This window comes from Nilaparvata lugens, chromosome 2 (assembly GCF_014356525.2).
Source record: "Nilaparvata lugens isolate BPH chromosome 2, ASM1435652v1, whole genome shotgun sequence".
Lineage (NCBI taxonomy): Eukaryota > Metazoa > Arthropoda > Insecta > Hemiptera > Delphacidae > Nilaparvata > Nilaparvata lugens.
Window position 1 is genome coordinate 18,763,019 of NC_052505.1, and position 20,440 is coordinate 18,783,458.

The 20,440-nt window shown below is 34.1% G+C and overlaps 1 protein-coding gene across 1 annotated transcript in view; it reads left to right on the forward strand.

The window, feature by feature from the left end:
* The window catches only part of LOC120349811 (rap guanine nucleotide exchange factor 6-like), a 116,644-nt gene extending 96,619 nt beyond the window's left edge, over nt 1–20,025 (forward strand). Inside the window, exon 5 of the mRNA XM_039420719.1 lies at nt 19,894–20,025. Coding sequence (XP_039276653.1) covers nt 19,894–20,014 — 121 coding nt within the window. The 3' untranslated portion in view covers nt 20,015–20,025. The remainder of the gene's footprint in view (nt 1–19,893) is intronic.
* Nucleotides 20,026–20,440: the final 415 nt, after the last annotated feature.

The window sequence follows — 20,440 nt, forward strand, 5'->3', positions numbered from 1 at the left end:
ATGATCTTTCTATCTGATGAAAATTAATTTTTTAGAATCAAAAATATTATAATTTCTCCAGCATTATTTAGTTCGTTTGTTTATTTTTATTCACCTATTAAATTAGTTTTTTCGAATGTGAGAATATTGATACTGATGGGCTCGCATAATAATACCATGACTGCAAAACAAAATATTGAAACCAAAGACCTTAAAGCTGCGATTAGACCAAATTTATTAAAAAAATGTTAATAACCCAATCCTTTTAGATTGTATTAGATTGAACATAACTTATCATACACATGATGAACTTATGTGTTTGTCAACTTCCGTTCAATCTAATAGAATCTATAAGGATTAAGTTATAACAATTTTGTTAATAACTTTGGTGTAAAACCAGCTTAAAGATGCATGCATACCTCTTTAATGTCTTTGATTTAAACTATAGACCTTATACAAATACAGCAAAAGACTGGCTTCTCCACACATCTGTGTAATCACTTGTCAGCTGATTTATGATGAATAATAAAGTTTAAATCTCTGGGACAGAACATTTCTAATACGGTAAGAGACAAATCTATGCGTTTTAGAGGATAGATCCTTCATAGTATTGTTGATCTACTAGATCAAAAATATATCCTCTAAATCGCATGGATTTATCTCTACCGAATTTGAAATGTTCTGTCCCAAAAATTTAAACTTTAGGCGCTCATATCTCAAAAAGTAATGATTGGAAAAAATGTTTTCCTGAGAAAACTTTTTCATTTTGATAGCTTGATGATATACAAATTTAATTATTTCCAATTCCTTATTGTTGAAAATTGCATAAATCACACAAATACAGGAAATAACTAATAAACTCTCAATCTTGAGGGGAAGACAGAGCAGTTTCAGATAACAAATTAACACAGAATGAGAACATGTTTTTTTCATACAACATGTGTGTCCTTGTATGCTTGGGGGTTGAACGGGAGAGAGTGAGACAAAGAGAGTGAGAGAGAGGGAGTGGGTGAGTGAGTTATAATCACACATATCGTGTCCTGTTTCTGTTCTTTCGAAGGACACAACCCAAGGATACAGGAGCAGTCCAAGGACGAAGAACCATCCTTGGGGAATATTAAGCTATGCTGCAGTGACAGGATTACATCCTCTTTCCTCACCCTAATTATATCTTCCTCTCCACGGGGTTGTTCCTCTTCTTTTCCCTCATCCTTGATGACATCACTTTTCTCCTACTTCTTTCTTTTGATTCTACTTTCTCAATCCTCCGGGTTCTCTGTATTTTCTTAAAACATCAGGGTTTTCTTAAGTTCTACGTTTTGTTATTTTTGATTCTCTATTCTACTACTCTCCTTTTTTTCTATATCTCCTTCCTTGTTTTTTCCACACTACCCGGTCGTGTGTTGATGGAAGGTTATTATTTTATATCTTCTTTCTCCTCATCCTTGATGACATTATTTCTCTCCTTCTCCTTTCTTTTGATTCTACTTTCTCTAATCCTCCGGGTTCTCTGTGTTCTCGTAAATCATCAGGGTTTTCTTAAGTTCTATTTCTACTTTTAAAATATATCATTTTTAAAGAATCGACAATTATTTGTTGAAACACCGCCGATTTATGAAGTTACATCACATTATTATATTATTATTATTCTAATTTTATATATTCAATCTCTATTCTCATTGATTAATTTTTCACACTTTGTAAAACTCGCTGAATAATATTAGTAATTACTTAATGTGATTTAGGGCCGTTTGCACTGTGGATTAAACTCGATTTAATCAGCTGGTGGCTTAAACTCAAAATGAAACACATCAAAGCTGGGTTTACACCAAAGTTATTAACAAAATTAATGTTAATAACTTAATCCTTATAGATTCTATTAGATTGAACATAACTTATCATACACATGATGATCATATGTGTTTGTCAAGTTTTGTTCAATCTAATAGAATCTATATGGATTGAGTTATTAACATTTTTTTAATAACTCTGGTGTAAACGCGGCTTTACGGTTTCAATCCAGTTTAAAAATGAAATTTAGTTTAAACTGGCACTGTGCAAACGGCCCTTAGTGTATAAGCCAGTAAAATATTGTAACATACATAAATGAAAAAAATAAATATAAAGAAAATAAAAATCTCAGTACACTTTTTTTGAAATATTTTATCACAACATGTTTCCGACATTTATGCCATTTTCATGTTTTTCATGTTCATTTTACTGAGATTTTTATTTTCTTTATATTAATATTACAAGTAGCCCTATACAGGAAAGAGATAATAAATGAAAAACTCTAATATAATCAAATCCTGTACCTCTTTAATCCACCATCTATTTTGATAATTTTTTACTCATTTTCTTCTTCTTGCTCACCACATCTTGTTATTTCAGGTTTCCACTTTTCCTTCAGTTCTTCTACCTTCACGTTTCATGTATGCTTCAACACTCTTGCTTCTTCTTACTTTCTACTACAAATTCAACTACAGTACTGTACTTCTCATCCTTTTTTTCTGATATTTCTGTTTTCATCTTCCTAAATTTTTCTGTTTCCTATCCCTCTTCTCTTAATTCCTCCCTGATTATTTTTCATTCTTTATTCATTTGTACAATAAGTACACTATCAAAATGATAGGGAGATGAAAAATAAGGTAACCTTGTGCTATTCCTCTCCCAAATTAAGATAACACATTATTCTTCCCATTTTAGTATCTCCTGTTTCCACCAATCCTCCTCTAAATTCCATCTCTTTTCTTCTTCTTAATCTCATGCTCTTCCTTCTTTATTTTGGTTGACAGTTACTGGAAACTGGATAGGGTATTCTAAGTATTCTTTCCAAAGAATTGACATTGACATGTTCAAAGGTGCGCCGATCCATGCAGATACAAAACAATATTATCTCATAATTCTAAATTTAAATTGCATTTCTCTCATATTATGTACAGTTCAATAATTATTTTCCAGTTTGTATTGAGTAAATTCATCTAAAACTTTGCTGTATTATGAACTAATATCGGGGCACTGAGCTTCGCTCTGGAGTACAAAAGCATAGAAAGTTTATTACAAGAGAGGAAATTATAATATTATCATAGTTTATACAGAAAGCTTCTATCTAATCACAGTGGATTGAGATTAATTCGCAGTGGAATGAAAAAATCTATCTTACAAAGAGACCTGATTGAATGATTGCAATAGTTCAACTGCTGAGTCATAATTTTGTCTCAGTCCCACACAAATGCACTCTCTCACTCACATCCATTATCGACAGATGATGACATTATCAGCTGTTTTTCTAAGGATGAATACTTATTATCTTTTTAATGTCCTTCAGCAAGTTTTCCCAGGGATGGAGACCTAGTGCAATCAAATGTTTATATTCAAATCAAACTGTTTATTCCTCAAAAACAATACATGCTAAAGCAGCAATAAAACTCAAAATATACACAGAATTATAACATAGCTGACTATGAGCCTAGTAGCCTATGTTGATATTATTGACCGAGCGAAGTGAGGTCTAAGATTCAAGTCGACGGTTTGGCATTTCTCTTAATGTTTAGTTGTTTATATGTTTATATGTTTATATGTTGCGCATTTACGGCGAAACGCGGTAATAGATTTTCATGAAATTTGACAGGTAAGTTCCTTTTTTAATTGCGCGTCGACGTATATACAAGGTTTTTGGAAATTTTGCATTTCAAGGATAATATAAAAGGAAAAAGGAGCCTCCTTCCAATATTAGAGTGAAAATCTGACTATAGAATATTATTCATCATAAATCAGCTGACAAGTGATTACACACATGTGTGGAAAAGCCAGTCTATTGCTGTATTTCCATAAGGTCTATAGTTTCAATCAGGTACTTGTGGATGAGAATACTGCGTGAGGTCTACTGTTAACAGAACTACTAGTTGCACTATTATATCAAGTCAAGCGAGTAATTTCTGTATATAAATATGTATTTATTTATGTATATAATATACCGTATTAAGTATATAATATATATTTATTTATGTATTTGAGTATATCTGTTGGACAGAAATAAATTTCCAAATACATAAATTACTCGCTTAATATAAAAGGATTATACTGTAATTATATAAAAGTCTATAATCCAGTAGGCTATCTATTGTAATCTGTTTGGAGCACTCAATCAATTCCTCTTTGTAGTCATCCGCTTTCGCCCTGATATTTTCCCTGTTCGTGTTCCATTGCTCGTACTTTTTCCCTCCCACTCTTCAGTTTTCAACAAAAACTCCCTCGTTTTCCCTTTCCTCCCTCTTATCATCATAACTTGAACATCAATAACCGAATGTTGCGCTCGTTTCACTTCCCAATCCGCCAGCAGAGTTTTCGACAAATTGTTGAGAATGGAATTCACAGCCATCTTTATTGTGGAGCAGCGTGTGCCTGGGACTCCAATCATTGCGAGAGGGGTTGCTATGGTGATATACACTGCTAACTGGCAGATTTTCCCCCTATATATAATATAACATGGAGGCTTCCAAGTCAAACAATTTTGCCAGTCTGGAGTGAATCTTACTATATATATAAATAATGCTTAGCTCCTGTTGAGGTGGTGGTGGGGGGGTGTTAACACATGTGAACAGAATGCGCATCTCGTCACTACTTCCTACTTCTTCTTCTTCCTCTTCTTCTTCTTCTTCTTCTTGTTCCTTTTCTTCCTCTACTCCTCAATTCCATCATTCTTATAGTGACCTCCTTCCTTCTCCTCTTCATCATTCTCTTCTTCTTCTTCTTTTTCTTCTCACTTTTCTCCTCCTCCTTCTCTTCTTTTTCTTCTTCTTCTTCCTTTTCTGCTTCCTCTACTCCTCAATTCCATCATTCTTTTAGTGACCTCCTTCCATCTCCTCTTCTTCATTCTCTTCTTTTTCTTATCACTTTTCTCCTCCTCCTTCCTTCTCCTGTTCTTCTTCTTTTTTCTTCTGTTTCCTCTACTCCTCAATTCTATCATTCTTTTAGTGAGCTCCAAGTTATAATGGAAGTGGAGTAAAATAGGAGAATAGCGTTGCTGATTCTCTGCCTTGCCACTGCCTTCTATGGAATATAGCTGATACCAGTGTATCTAATGCAATATTAACTGTTCATTATTGTTGAAAATGTTCAATTATTCCTCAAAAAATATATATTATTTTGAATTCCTCAACAAATTTTTTTCAATTTAATCATACATTTTCATTATTGAGATTGAATGTTTTGTTAATAAATTATATGTCTACTTCATTGAAAAACGATCTGGCAAAATTGCGGAGGTAGAGAAGAACAGCGCTATCTGTATTTTTAATTGATAGACAAGGATGGCAACACCAATGTTAATCAAATAAAGCCATTATTATGTGGACCTCGCAAATAAATCTGTGGTTTTTTTGACAATTTCCTAGTCTTTTTCATTTGATATGAATAATTACCACAATATCAACTTCTCAACTACACAAGAAATGTGGACCTCACTATACTTCTCTCTTCTTCTCTCTGCTTCTCTATACTTCTAATTCTATTTCTTCAAATTTTCGATGGTTGCCAGGGGATGCCTATCCAGGCAAAAGGGGGCGTAATGACCGGAAACGCAAGTGAAGGGTGGTGGCGTTTTCGTGATAAGGGGATGAAAAAGAAGAAGAAGAAGAAGAAGAAGAAGAAGAAGAAGAAGAAGAAGAAGAAAAAGAAGAAGAAGAGAATGAAGAAGGATATAAAGAAGAAGATGAAGAATTAAGAGGATACGTTCTAACAGTTTGTTGAAGGCGAAAAAAAACCAGGAAATGAACAAGGAATAAAAGGAAGATATGATTAAGGAGAAGAGGAGTAAGCTTTGTTGGTGGAGAATAACACAGGAAGGCGTAGAGAGGAAAATGAGTGGAATAAAAGAAAAAAGCATGCGGTAGATGACAGAGTGTAAAAGGGGATGAAAACGTCCTCAGGGAATCAACCGAGCAAAACGAGTCTGATCTCGACTTGTTCGTTAAAAACACTGCAAACTACACCTCTCACACACACACACTCACTCTCTCTCTCTCTCTCTCTCTGCTCTCTCTCTCTCTCCCTATCTATATATATCTCTCTCTCTTCATCTCTCTTTCTCTCTCTCCCACACTCTCTTTCTGTTTCCTTCTCTCTCAGTCTCTCGTTTGAGGGTGGATTCCTTTCAAGGGAATCTGAAAAATTAATTCCCAACTGAATAAAAGCCGCACCCCCACCAGTCCCCGACTCTATTGTAAGGCAAGAAATTAGTATTTGTTGAACAAGTGTGTGATGGTTGGTGCTTGGTGGCCTTTTGTGCCATTACAGTACAGTGCTGCCATCTTCTCTGCTCTCTGATACGCCCTGTGGTTTCAATAACCCTACAGATGAGATCTTTGTGTTTCGAATCAAATTTGGAGGATTATTAGTAGACGAGAAGGTTTGGTTCTTGAAAGACCAAGTCACCGCGAAGCCCCTAGCTTGATTCCAATATTTGTTTTACAGGGAAGTTTATACAAGATGAGTCTTGATTTTAGCATTGATTTATTCATTGAATAAGGCGTATTTAATGTGAAGGAGACACATTGGGGGTAACCTGTTGTCTCCATAAATAAATAAATGAATAAAATAAATTTCCACATATCAGAATCTCTAAAAATGTATACAGTGAGAATATTATTCCATGAGTGCTACATGGACTATTCGCACTCAACTAGGCCTTTTACAAAGGAAAAATTGATACTAAAGGATAATTGATACTAAATTTTACTTGAAGTGATACTGAAGGATAATTGATACTAAATTTTACTTAAAATTATACTAAAGGATAATTTTTATAAAGGATAATTGATACTAAATTCTACTTAAAGTGATACTAAAGGATAATTTTTATAAAGGATAATTGATACTAAATTCTACTTAAAGGGATACTAAAGGATAATTTTTATAAAGGATAATTGATACTAAATTCTACTTAAAGTGATACTAAAGGATAATTATTATAAAGGTTAATTGATACTAAATTTTACTTTAAATGATACTAAAGGATAATTTTTATAAAGGATGATTGATACTAAATTCTACTTAAAGTGATACTAAAGGATAATTTTTATAAAGGATAATTGATACTAAATTCTACTTGAAGTGATACTAAAGGATAATTTTTATAAAGGATAATTGATACTAAATGTTACTTAAAGTGATACTAAAGGATAATTGATACTAAATTTTACTTACAATGATACTAAAGGATAATTGATACTAAATTTTCATTTCAGTATTGATCCATTCATTGAATTAGGGCAATGGTCGCCAAACTTTGCTATGAGTCTGTGAGCTAGAATAGCATTTATAAAACTTCTAGTGAGCTACCAAGGAATATTAGACTGATGAAAGTACGGTACACAAAATGAAATTTTCACACTTTTATTGCCGCTAAAGATACATTTCTAGTGTTGAAATCTACTTATCTCATAGCAGAAAGCTCTTTTTGGCCATAAAGAATTTCCTTGATGTTCGGAGTGTTCGTTGTAGCCGCCATTCTGATTCAGTTGTCCAATTGTTCATCAGTCCGTCTGTTCCTATATAGATTTTTTCATGGATTTCATACTTGAAAAGGATGCTTCACACAAGTAGGTAGAGCTGAACATAGCTTTCAACCTTAATGCAACTTGAATTGGATATTTTTCTTTGGGGACTTCAGGCCAAATATATCCAGTTGTAGCAATTGATCTGAGAGACAAATCATTTTGAAAATCCACAAATTCAAATTCAACCTCAATGCAACTTGAATAATATTTTGGTAATTTTTCTTTAGGGACTTCAGGCCAAATATTTCCAGTTGTAGAAAGTGATCTGAGAGACAGATCATTTTGAAAATCCACAAATTCCATTTCAATTGAAGCCTGATATCCACCAAAATGTTTTACAACACAAGCTGTAAAATCTTCTGCATCGATCTCCACAAAAGGAGAGTTGATGAATTGTACCATATTCGATATGCTTTTAAAATCTTGAAATCGTTGATCAAACTGTTGTCTCAAGTCTGAAAGAATTGTAACTTATTCTTGGTTATTGCTGCGGTGCTGTGGAGGATTTTTCTAGTCATTGATTTTCTTCAGACTGGGAAAGTGTCTATATTCAAACAGGACGACATTCTTTTCCCACATCCCGAGCTTCTTGGAAAATGATGTTACAGTTGAAATCATTTCACCGATGTCCTTATCTTTCCCTTCAAGCTGCAAATTTAAATAATTCAACTTCTCTAACAAATTTGAACGTTTATGGTCCGGTAGATTTTTAGTTCTGCGAGTGAGTGAGTGAGTCAGTCAGTGAGTGAGTACCATTTCGCTTTTATATAGATAGAATCATAGAATATTGTTGTTGTTACATTTTAGCTCATACATAGTACAATAGAGTATACATAATAATAGCGTCTGTAGAGCCCGCCGACTTTGAGCGAAGTCTATCGATCCAGACAGACAGCGTGGTCGTATCTGTTGGGGGGTTGAAGTTACCCCTTGGCTGTTGACACAGTTTATTGTGTGCAGTGTCATTGGTGTTGACCTTGCCCTCCCCCCTATTCACCCGCAACCCCCCAGCCAATATGGCTTCCAATACGTGATCGATACAGTGTGAACGGTGATAGATTCTTTGATATTTGTTGCTACTGTTAGTAGGTGAGAAGTTGGGTGATTGGAATGGGGTTGTCGATTGTGAGGGTGAAGATATTTTATATGAATTTGATACATTCTATATTGGCAGTTCTGATAGAAGGTATTTGATATTTGTTTAATACGTTTTACCCTTAGACCAGTTATAGAATAGACACGGCTCATTGTATATTCATACTGAAAGTCGATGAAGCCAACATCTACTGCCAAATCCACCCACCTTAACGTCACAACAGTGACGTCACAACAGTGACGTCACGCATCGTAAAGCAATTATAGAAAACTTTTTTGAGTTTGTTGTGTAAGTGTTTGTGGTGTTTAACTTACATTGTTGTTAGCTTGGTTGTGACGTCAAGATGGGTGGATTTGGCAGTAGATGTTGGCTTCAGAGGCTAGACTTTCCAGAGTGTCTATCCTATAACTGGTCTAAGGTTTTACCAGATAGAAACAATAGCATAAGTAGATATCCCATGGTATAGGATGTTTATGTCGCAACTTTCACTGTTATCTCAAGCCAATAGTCCACGTATTTCTTTCCCGTGAAGCTGTGTGACGCTCGTAGTCTCTCAAATTGTGCCGTTCACATACTCTTAACTCAAGAAAACATTAAAAATCGACAATAATCGACAGTAATCGGCTTGAGATAATAGTAAAAGTTGCAACATAAACGCCCTATACCATGGGATATCTACTTACGCTATTGTTTCTCTATGGTTTTACATTGCCAGGTATCAAGGAAGAAGGAGGGGAGTAGAGAAGTAGAGGGAGGTGAACGAACAAGGTGGAGAAGTGCGAGGGGAAATGAGAGGGAGAGCTGGAGGATAAGGCGAAGGAAGGAGACGAATGTGGAAGAGGAGGAATCGTGGGATGATTAATGTTTAAAGGGAAAATAAATAATTAGAATAACTTAATGGAGAATATGAGATTAAAAATAGTATGAACTACCAAAATATTTCATAGGAAAATTTTTTATTAATTCAAGAAAAATGTATATTTTTGGAAAGAAAAAATATGGATAATAAGGGACTATAAATGGATAATTATTATGTTGATACTATTGATTGAAGTATGCAATTCAAATATTGATTATTAATTAATATAACAAAAATTGTAATTGAAGGAGTGTTTTTGATGTTGGAATTGTTAATATTATCAAGTGATTTTTTTATATTTAGAGGATGTCAATGTAATGTTGATTTTTTTTGTTTTTTATTCATTTTACAACTTTCTGATTGAATGTTAGGCTAAGTGAATTTTTCGAGAGGAGTGCCCATGTAATACTGTTTCTTTTTGCTTCTTCTACTTTCGTTTTAGTTTTTATATTTCTAATTAAATTTCTAGTAAATATTGTATTTTAGTTTTATGAAATATCACAACCCGCATCCGCGCTCAGATTCTTTATTTGCGGATGCTAATTTTTTCATAAAATTGTAATTTATATTTATGTTTGTGAAATGTATTTTGAATGGAAATAAATTTTATTTTATTTGATTATTATTCATAATTATTAGCAATAAACAACAATAATTAATATCAGAACGGTCTCACTGGGATAACTTGAATCACAGGTACCTACTATGGGAGGCCGTGGAAAAGGAAATGTGACAACAACGCCTTCCTAAAATTTTCACTGACTTTCAACGTTAATCTCATAGATAAATATTTATCAAATAATCATCTTAGATAAAAATATTGTGAATAGAGTCAAAGAAGATGACAGATGAAGAAACAAGAAGATGAGAAAAATCGACCAGAAGACGAAAATTGACAATAATAGCAAGTGAGGGACATAGACGGAAAACATAATAAAAGGATGGTGGATAGAAGAGAGCAAGAAGAGGATGGTGGAAGAAGAGAGACGAAAACAAGAAGAGGATTGAGGAAGAGAAAGGAGAATGAGAACAAGAAAAGGACAATGAAGAAGGAAAATAAATAGGGGTAACACAGTAGCAGCCTGGGGGGATTGTGTTGTTTGATATCGGGGGTTGATGGGGATGGTTGGCTCAGTATTGGTTTTACCGGCCGAGGCTTGCATTTGAAAGGTAGTTGGTCGGTGACCGGACAGACACGTCACAGACACGACACGTCGGTCATCCAACCCGACAGACACACACATTGATCGTGTGAGTTGTTGTCTGCTACCTACGAAATAAATTGTTTTAGGAATGCAATGTTTTGTTGCTATTCCAATAAATTGTTTGTCCTACTATTGGATGATTCCACATGGATTTGGGCTTGTGGATGTTACAGTAAATTGTTATGTAAAAATTTTGTTACTCTAGTCACCTGCTCATTATGATCACAGAGAAAAAATAAGCATAAGCCCATGAAAATTTCTGATGAATGCATTTTTATCTGTAAATGCTTGTGGCCAGACCAGAAGCGTTTTTCAGGCGTGTTTTCTGGCGCCAACCCAATCAGCCAACGGAGAGCCGACTCTAAAAACGCCTGAAAAACGCTTTATATGGTGTGCCCCTTATGCTATTTATTTTCTATGGTATGATGTTCAGATAAACCTTAGGCTTGTGCGTGTTGAATTAAAATTGGAATTTATTGTTTCATGAAGTAGTATTTCCAATCAAATTTCCAATTGAAGGGGTTGTAATACAAGGGGTCCAAGTGTCATATTGTTAGTTTCGAGAAAATTAAGCCTAAAGTTTACTTTCATTAATTTAGTAATTCTTCATTCATGAAATGAATATAGAAATAAAATTATATTCACCTATTCCTATAACAATTCAGTATACTTTTACCAAATCAAACGTACAGTTTCATGTCTCAAATTGCTCTCCTTTCTCAATTATCAGCTAAATAGTGATAAGAAGTATCACTTGTACCCCTTGTTTACCAAACAAAACTCTATTGTCTGTCTAGCTACACATAAATCTATCAAATTTACCAGCAATTGACAATGATTAATGACCTCATTGCAATATTATCTGATTCGCTAATTGGATCTTGAGGTATCTTTTGCTAGGTGACATGGCTTAATGCCAAGTCACTTGGACCCCTTGTTTAATCAAATAAACAGCTGTTTGAAAATGTAGTTTACAAATTTTACACCAGATGTCAGCACTGATTAGACTTACCTCTTGTATACTAGATTTTTACCACTTTCAGCTATCGATTACTGTAGCTAACTCGAAAAAATGAAAAATGTCACTTGGACCCCTTGTATTCTGACCCCCTCAATTGGTTTCTTCAACTTGAAATGATATTCTGTTAATGCTGAATGTAATGCCCACATCAGCTTCAAGCTTGTGTTCTTAATTCATCATTACATTTATGATAAATTTATAAAACTCTATGGTTATACTGAAAATTGAATTCATTTTTGTACTAAATTAGACTGTAGTGTCGTTGCAAATAGTTTAAAACTGACTATATTTGACTTGAATTTAATTAATGCTAATTTATTTTTGCCAAAAATGATGTTCAAATTTGATGTAAGGCTTGTGCCTGGGTGGTTAGAGGCATTATGATGATTGGACTCGAATGTTCGACAAAAATTATTAATACTAGTGGTTCTGTGAACAGTAGACCTCGCCCAGTTATAACGACGTCCCAAACCATAAGCACATCCACATACTAGTAGTTCTGTGAACAGTAGACCTCGCCCAGTTATAACGACGTCCCAAACCATAAGCACATCCACACTGATACACTATTTATTTGATCAGATCATGCTTACACAAGATTTAATTATCATATAACGCTTTCCGGAATTTAGCGCGAGAAAACCAGAAGACATCTAGGCGCCCAGACGAGCTGTTATAAGTTCTTTGCATCCTATTTTTTATTAGTGCATAAAAATTGCATTCAATGAGGCATGAAATAAGGCATGCAATTTATAGTCTACACAGCTGTTAATTTTTTACCAAGTTACATTGAGATATTGAATTGATGGCGTCATGGCATGCAATTTATAGTCAACTCGACAGCTGATTTATGATGAATAACTATAGTCTGATTTTTACTCTAATATTGACGTATAAAGGAGGATCCTTTTTCCTTTTATATTATCCTTGAAATGCAAAATTTCCAAAAACCTTGTATATACGTCGACGCGCAATTAAAAGAGGAACATACCTGTCAAATTTCATGAAAATCTATTACCGCGTTTTGTCGTAAATGCGCAACATATAAACATTAAAACATTAAGAGAAATGCCAAACCGTCGATTTGAATCTTAGACCTCACTTCGCTCGGTCAATAACTTATTAAATAGTATATATTCAATATAACTTCAAATGGCACTTAGAGGCAGACCAATATTTGAAATTTCATTTGACCAACTGCTGAAACATTTTAATAATAATTAATTTGAACATCTAATGAAAGCTATATACATAGAACTTAATACTGCTGCAAATGATATAGTGTTTTTGACAGGTTTACTCAATGAATATAATATATTATGTTAAAGAATAATTGAATTCTCGCTGAATATCCATCCGTTCGTCAGGAAGAAGTTGAAATATTCCAGCATGCTCTCTGTCACAATCACCTTTCATTTTTCCCACCCGCTGTCAAAACTGAGTGAGATAGAAAATGGGATTTGTTCCTATCATGGGAGCGATTTCACAAACATTGCTCTATAGTGAGGTCCACGTTATAATGACAGTATTTGTTCAACTTTAGCTTTGCTATCCTTGTCTATCATTCGACAAAGCCGGTGGTACTATCCTTTTCTAGGTCCACAACGATGTCAATTATGTTTTTGACAGTGTAGAAATATAATTAATTAATGCAGAGAATCGGCATCGCTATTCTCCTATCTTCATCCACTGCCATTATAAAGTGGACCTCACTATATACTGTTGTACAGTGTATACTGCTGTATTGCAGTATTATACTGATATTCATTCAGTAAACTGCTGCAGTATACAATATATACTGTTTTCCATCGGACTACCGTCTCACAATTATTATTACGTCCCTAACAATAAAACACATTGATTAATATTTTTATCACCATAGCAGTATTTGACTCAACAATTTTATTGGCAAAGCTTGGCTACTTTGAAATGTAGCTCTTGTGAGATTCATTTTAAACTGTCAGCATTCTTCAATAATAATATTAATATTTTCCATTCAAATAATGCTGTCAGTTTTAAGTAATTCTCACTACAGCTTTCTTTTATTGCTATCATTATTTTCCATTATTTTAGTTGTGTTTCGTTCTAAAGTGAGATTGAATTGTGACTAGCAGAAATTTTTAATGGGAAGCTCTGATGTTAGTATGAAGGAATGCTGAAAGTATGAAGTTATACTAAAGCTAGAATTTATTTCTCGTTTTTAGTTTAGTCCATTATGGGACTACTGCTGCAAATTGTAGATTATCTGAGAATAACCTAGAGATTTATTCTGGGTTTTTAGTTTAAGTTATAATGGAGTTGTAATACTGGAAAATTGGTGAATATTTGGAGCAGATGAGTGATATCTAGGATAATAGACTACTGTTTTCTGACTCCCAAGAATAATGCTGCGTTTACACCAAAGTTATCAACAGAATGTTAATAACTTGATACTATTAGATTCTACTAGTAGTTCTGTGAACAGTAGACCTTATGCAGTATTCTCATCCACAAGTACCTGATTGAAACTATAGACCTTATGGAAATACAGAGCAATAGACTGGCTTCTCCACACATCTGTGTAATCACTTGTCAGCTGATTTATGATGAATAATTCTATAGTCTGATTTGTACTACAATATTGGCGTATGAAGGAGGCTCCTTTCTCCTTTTATAATATAGAAACTAGTATATAATAGGTTTTTGAAAATTTTGCATTTCAAGGATGCCTTGCATTTCAAGAAATGCCAAATTTACAAAAACCTAGTATATAAAATTTATATTATCCTTGAAATGCAAAATTTTCAAAAACCCAGTATATACGTCGACACGCAATTAAAAAAGGAACATACCTGTCAAATTTCATGAAAATCTATTACCGCTTTTCGCCGTAAATGCGCAACCTAAAAACATAAACATTATAAACATTTAAACATTAAGAGAAATGCCAAACCGTCGACTTGAATCTTAGACCTCACTTCGCTCGGTCAATTAGATTGAACATAACTTATCATACACATGATGAACATATGTGTTTGTCAAGTTCCGTTCAATCTAATAGAATTATAATAATTAAGTTGTTAACAACTTTGGTGTAAACGCAGCTTTAAGGCCATTCCACACAGCACGTGGCGTGCGTGCCTGGACGCACGCCACGCCGGCCACGCTAGCCACATGCCAATTCACACCGCCACGACTGTTGCGATGCTATACCGGCCACGTTTCCCGTCAGTGCGTCAGTATGCAGGGAGATGTCAACTCCGACGGTCCCGTGGTGTGAATCTGGATTTTCTTGTGGCTTACCTTGGTTTGATGACTCCAACAGCAGCAGTAGTAATGATAATGAGCTGGTTTTATTGTATTCGGTGACAGCACGGGACCAGTGGGTACATCCAATCAATAAAAAAAGGAAGACTTATGGCGAAATCCATCATTTAATGCGCGACCTTGAGGCTGCCAATGATAGTATACGTTCTATACGATAGTATACGTCTAGTATACGTTCTGCGCATGCTCGGACCAAAACGTGGCCGGACACGTTTGAAAAGATCGCTGAGAGAGCGAACGGTAGCCACGCTTGGCTAGTATAGCAAGCGTTGCCGCGTGGCCGTGGCTGCTATGTGAATTGCTTCATTTGATTAGCTGGGAAGCGATGTTTTGAAAAGTAGCTAGCGTGCGTCCAGCCACGCACGCCACGTGCTGTGTGGAATGGCCTTTAGACTACTGTTTTCTGACTCCCAAGAATGATATAACAACTACAATATTATGTTATATTGCATCTATATTTTTCTACACTGCTGTTTCCAGTAACTCGGTTACTAAATTTTTCTGTATATTCAGCCAACTTATTCAATAGTTTTTCTTCCTATTGACCCTGTTGCCTTGATAAATCCCATTACTTTCTTGACACACTTGTATATTAATCGTGATTAATTTCACGAGAATAAATCAGAAAACGTTATTTCGAAAAATAGGTTTGATTGGTTCTCTGATTGGTTCTCGTGAAATTAATCACGAATAAAATTTAACCAGATTTCGTGCAACCGGGTTAAGGCCCGGTTAAAAATTTGGTATGAAGGTATGAAAATTTAAGATGGATTCTCACACACCATCATCAGTATACGCGTCCGGTACAGTGAAAATATTATTCCCATTAACTTTAATGGCTATTTATTAAATTTGGCTATTACACGTTCGGCCGGGCTGAATGGGACTAGTCCCATTAGTACTCATAGGAATTATATTATTTTACTGTACTGACATGTTTACTGATACTGGTATGTGGGGATCCAGTTACTTACACCTTTATCCGGGGCTAAGCATTGTCATAGAATAAAACACTGAACGTGTTTATTGAATCCTAAGTTTCAGTATAGTTTCAGTTATTGACCGAACGAAGTGAGGTCTAAGATTCAACCCGACGGTTTGGCATTTCTCTTAATGTTTGAATGTTTATATGTTGCGCATTTACGGCGAAACACGGTAATAGATTTTCATGAAATTTGACAGGTATGTTCCTTTTTAAATTGCGCGTCGACGTATATACAAGGTTTTTTGAAATTTTGCATTTCAAGGATAATATAGAAGGAAAAAGGAACCTCCTTCATACGCCAATATTAGAGTAAAAATCAGACTATAGAATTATTATTCATCATAAATCAGCTGACACGTGATTACACAGGTGTGTGGAGAAGCCAGTCTATTACTGTATTTGTATAAGGTCTATAGTTTCAATCAAATACCTTGAAGAGGTATGCATCTTTAAGCTGGGTTTACACCAAAGTTATTAACAAAATGTTGACAAACAATCTTGAACGCAAGTTGACAAACACACATGTTCATCATGTATATGATAAGTTATGTTCAATCTAATATAATCTATAAGGATTGAGTTAATAAATTTGGTCTAATCGCAGCTTTAAGGTCTTTGGTTTCAATATTTTGTTTTGCAGTCATGGTATTATTATGCGTGTCCATCAGTATCAATATTCTCTCATTCGAAAAAACTAATTTAATAGGTGATTAAAAATAATCAAATGAACAAAATGATGCTGAAGAAATTATAATATTTTTGATTAAAAAAAAATAATTTTCATTAGATGGAAAGATTATCACGGAACTGGATGAATATTATATAAATTCTGGAATAGAAATATATTCTATTCATTGTTTAAATTAACATAAATATTAATAAGTTATGGAATGCAAATTCAAACGTGGACTGATTTTGTTAACATTTAAAACAGTTAACATCAGGTACTTGTGGATGAGAATACTGCGTGAGGTCTACTGTTCACAGAACTACTAGTGTTTTAGTTTCAGTTTTGTTTTAGTTTCAGTTTTGGTTCAAGTTAAAATAATCCTAGTTTTAGTTTAGGTTTTCGTTTAAGCTAGAACAATCCTAGTTTCAGTTTTAGTTCAAGTATTAGTATAAGTTTTCCCTGGCATTGCAGATCGTGCAGTATATTATCTGAAATCACTTTCTACTAGGGCATTAGCCGACTTTGGTTTTGAGGTTGGGTTGTGCCAGTCCATGTTTTTTGCTACTACCACTAACTTTCTCTATGTTGTTCTTCAGATTCGATTCTCGTTTGTGTGATGCGTGTGTGCATCATTATTATAAGTCCTTCCTTTCTTTGAGCTCTTTCCTTGCCGCTTCATCTACCTCCACCACCCCCTCTTCCTTCACCTCCACACTTTGCGGCTTTTCGTTTATTCTATTTCATATTAATTAGAATTAGTTTTTAGAATTAAGTTTGATTTTCGGTAATTCTTCAAAATTATATTTCTAATATTTGAATATTTCCTATTTTAGTTATAACAATTTGAAATATTTCTTCTACGGTTAGTTTTGAAGCATCTGAATTTGAAAATCGACTTTGTGAAAATACTTGAGGACTGAGAATTTTGTGAATTGAAGAACTACAAGACTTAACCTATTTCGGACCTATTTGGGAGAGGAATAGCACAAGGTTACCTTATTTCTCCTCTCCCTATCATTTTGATAATGTACTTATTGTATGAATGAATAAAGAATGAATATCACCACTCTTCCATTTTTTTATCTAATTCCTATTTATTCTCTCTTCTTCATGAGCTCCTCCTCTATTTCCATCGAATTTCTATCTAGCTGTTAGCCCTGTTGTCAATGTCTGCAGTAGCAGAGGTCTTCGGGGTGATTTGCAGCATTTATTTAGGATTTTCGTTCAATAATAATTATAAAAAGTTAGTGCATATTTTACTGCATTCAAAATTGAACAGTGACCAAACATGGTTTGATTCCATGGTGAGTTTCACCTCGAATTGTCAGCATTGTTCGAATGGGAGGCATTGATATTGATGTATCAGGAATACTGTCAGTTTAAAACGAATCTCACTGTTTTCGTAGGAGGGAAGAAAACAATTTTGCATGGGAAAATGTGACGTGGAAGGCAGCTGATTGACTCATCTGTTTGCGTGCAACTACTAAGAAGATGGAGTGAGAGAGATGTGAGTGGGTGAGGGTGAAAGAGAAGAAGGAGGATGGTAGAGTGAAAGGGAAGAGGGTGTTAAGAAGATTGGCTGCATCGGTGGAATCAGAAAACCTAAATTGGAAAATAGATTTCGTAATAATTTTGTGACGCACTAGTGATACGGGGGAGGGAGGTAGTACGTCTTCGCGTGTTTCTCATTTTCGTCCTTATTTTATGCTTCTTCCTCAACTTCTTATTCATCTTCTTCTTCTTCTTCTTCTTCTTCTTCTTCTTCATTCTCTCCTTTTTCTTCTTCGCCCACTTCTTCATGCTTCTCATTTGAGATTTTGATTGCCTTCCATCAACAGACATGTCTAGCGATTTTGGAATATTGTGGTGGATGAAAAATTGAAACTCAATAAATAGATTAACTTATCGCAATCTTGATTTGATTCATTTGATACATTCAATCATACCTGGTTCATTTTTCATTCAAGGTTTTGCCATTGTGCATAGCATAGTCCATAATGTATACTCCTGGTACCGTGACGATATTTAGTCCTTATATTCATCACCAAATAAGCTTATAGTGAGTTATAGTGGCCTATAGTGCCACGTTATAATGGCAACGTTGCAGGGTTAGAAAAGGATTGCACCATCTGCTTCGTCGAAAGATAGACAAGGATAGCAACAACAACAATGCTAATTATAGTTATCATCGAGCTTGGATCCTGGGTCCGATCGAGTTTGTATTCAAAATTAAATGTATTTTCCATAAAAATAGATTATATAGGTATTTGTGAAACTTTCTATCTAGTCCATATTGAAATTTGAAATTTTCTTTCCAAATTTATGGGACATTTCCCTTCTAAATCGTATCTAATCTTTCTGGAATCGTATTTCAATGAGTCTAGAACAGTCCAAGATCAGCTCGGCAGGAACAATTGCAAATCGTTCACACTCTTATATGTGGCACTAATCAAGCATGAAACTTTCTCTGGATCCTGTTCTTATCACAGTCTTGCTAATTCAATTCAGTTTGACTGGCTAATCCTATCATGAAATTCTTTTGTTCTACACTGCAGTATTACACAATAGTCTGGAGCGAGTAATTCTCATTTACTCTCAATTATTCCAGTCTCATTGAAGTTTGGTTGATATGTTTTATGAAATAACGTTTTTAGTTTTAATGAAAAGTTGTCTGTTTCATTGAAATCGTTTCAAAGAACAATCCGAATAGTTTTTTTATTTTCATTCTATATATTTTTTTATATTCTATATTTATTTTTTGTAAAGCTTTTTTGTATTTTGTTTTTGGCAAATTAATCATTCGTTGATGAGAATAAGTGGATTGTCGGAAAATGTTAGCCTAAATTTGGTGTCCGCTTCATGAAACAATTTGGAAGACCTGTTAAACGGAAACAGCAGTTATGTTAGAATACATTCGAAAGACACTCAATGGTTCAGAATATATCCTAAGTACCTTGGATGAATCACTCATGAGAAAAAGGTTGGAATTGCAGAGGCCTTATGTGGATTGCGCTTTTTCTTGTAACTGAACCATCTACAGTAGACTGTACATACACTAGTAGATACACTAATAGAGACTAGACTAATAATATCTCATTACATAGTGCTGTATATTCGACAATGTTGAGATTTTTATTTAAATAATTTTTGTACAATCAATTTTACTCTTTCCCTTTGGTTTTTTTTAAGATAGTGTTTCTTTTTTTGTTTCAGGTATGTGAATTTAGAGCTCTCAACTAGTAAACTGTGTTCGAGTTTCCATATTCTGGTAAGATTCAGCTTTAGAATAAAATTGTTTGAAATCTATTATAAATGCAATGTTGTACTAATGTAATAATTTGTTGACTTAATTTTCACTTATCTGTTAACTTATCCAGTTTTCAACGAATACAATACTGTTTAAAAAGTATCTGAAATTGTCTCAACAATAGATCAGTTGATAACTAACACAGTAATAAGATATCTATTAAAGATATTGCTATGAATATTGAATAATATTATTATGATTTTATATTATAATCTCTATCATATCGACAATATGATAGTAAGATAAGTATAGTAAGATATCCCTTTGATATCTAACTTCACCAATATGTTAATTTTGAACTGTTATCAGTTGACTTCATTAGGGCTTTATTGTGATTATAGCCATATTGAGAACAATGTAAATAGCAATAAAAATAAAAATTCCAGTACACTGATTGATTTTTATTTTTATTACCATTTATATTACAAGTAGCCCTATACAGAAAAGAGACAA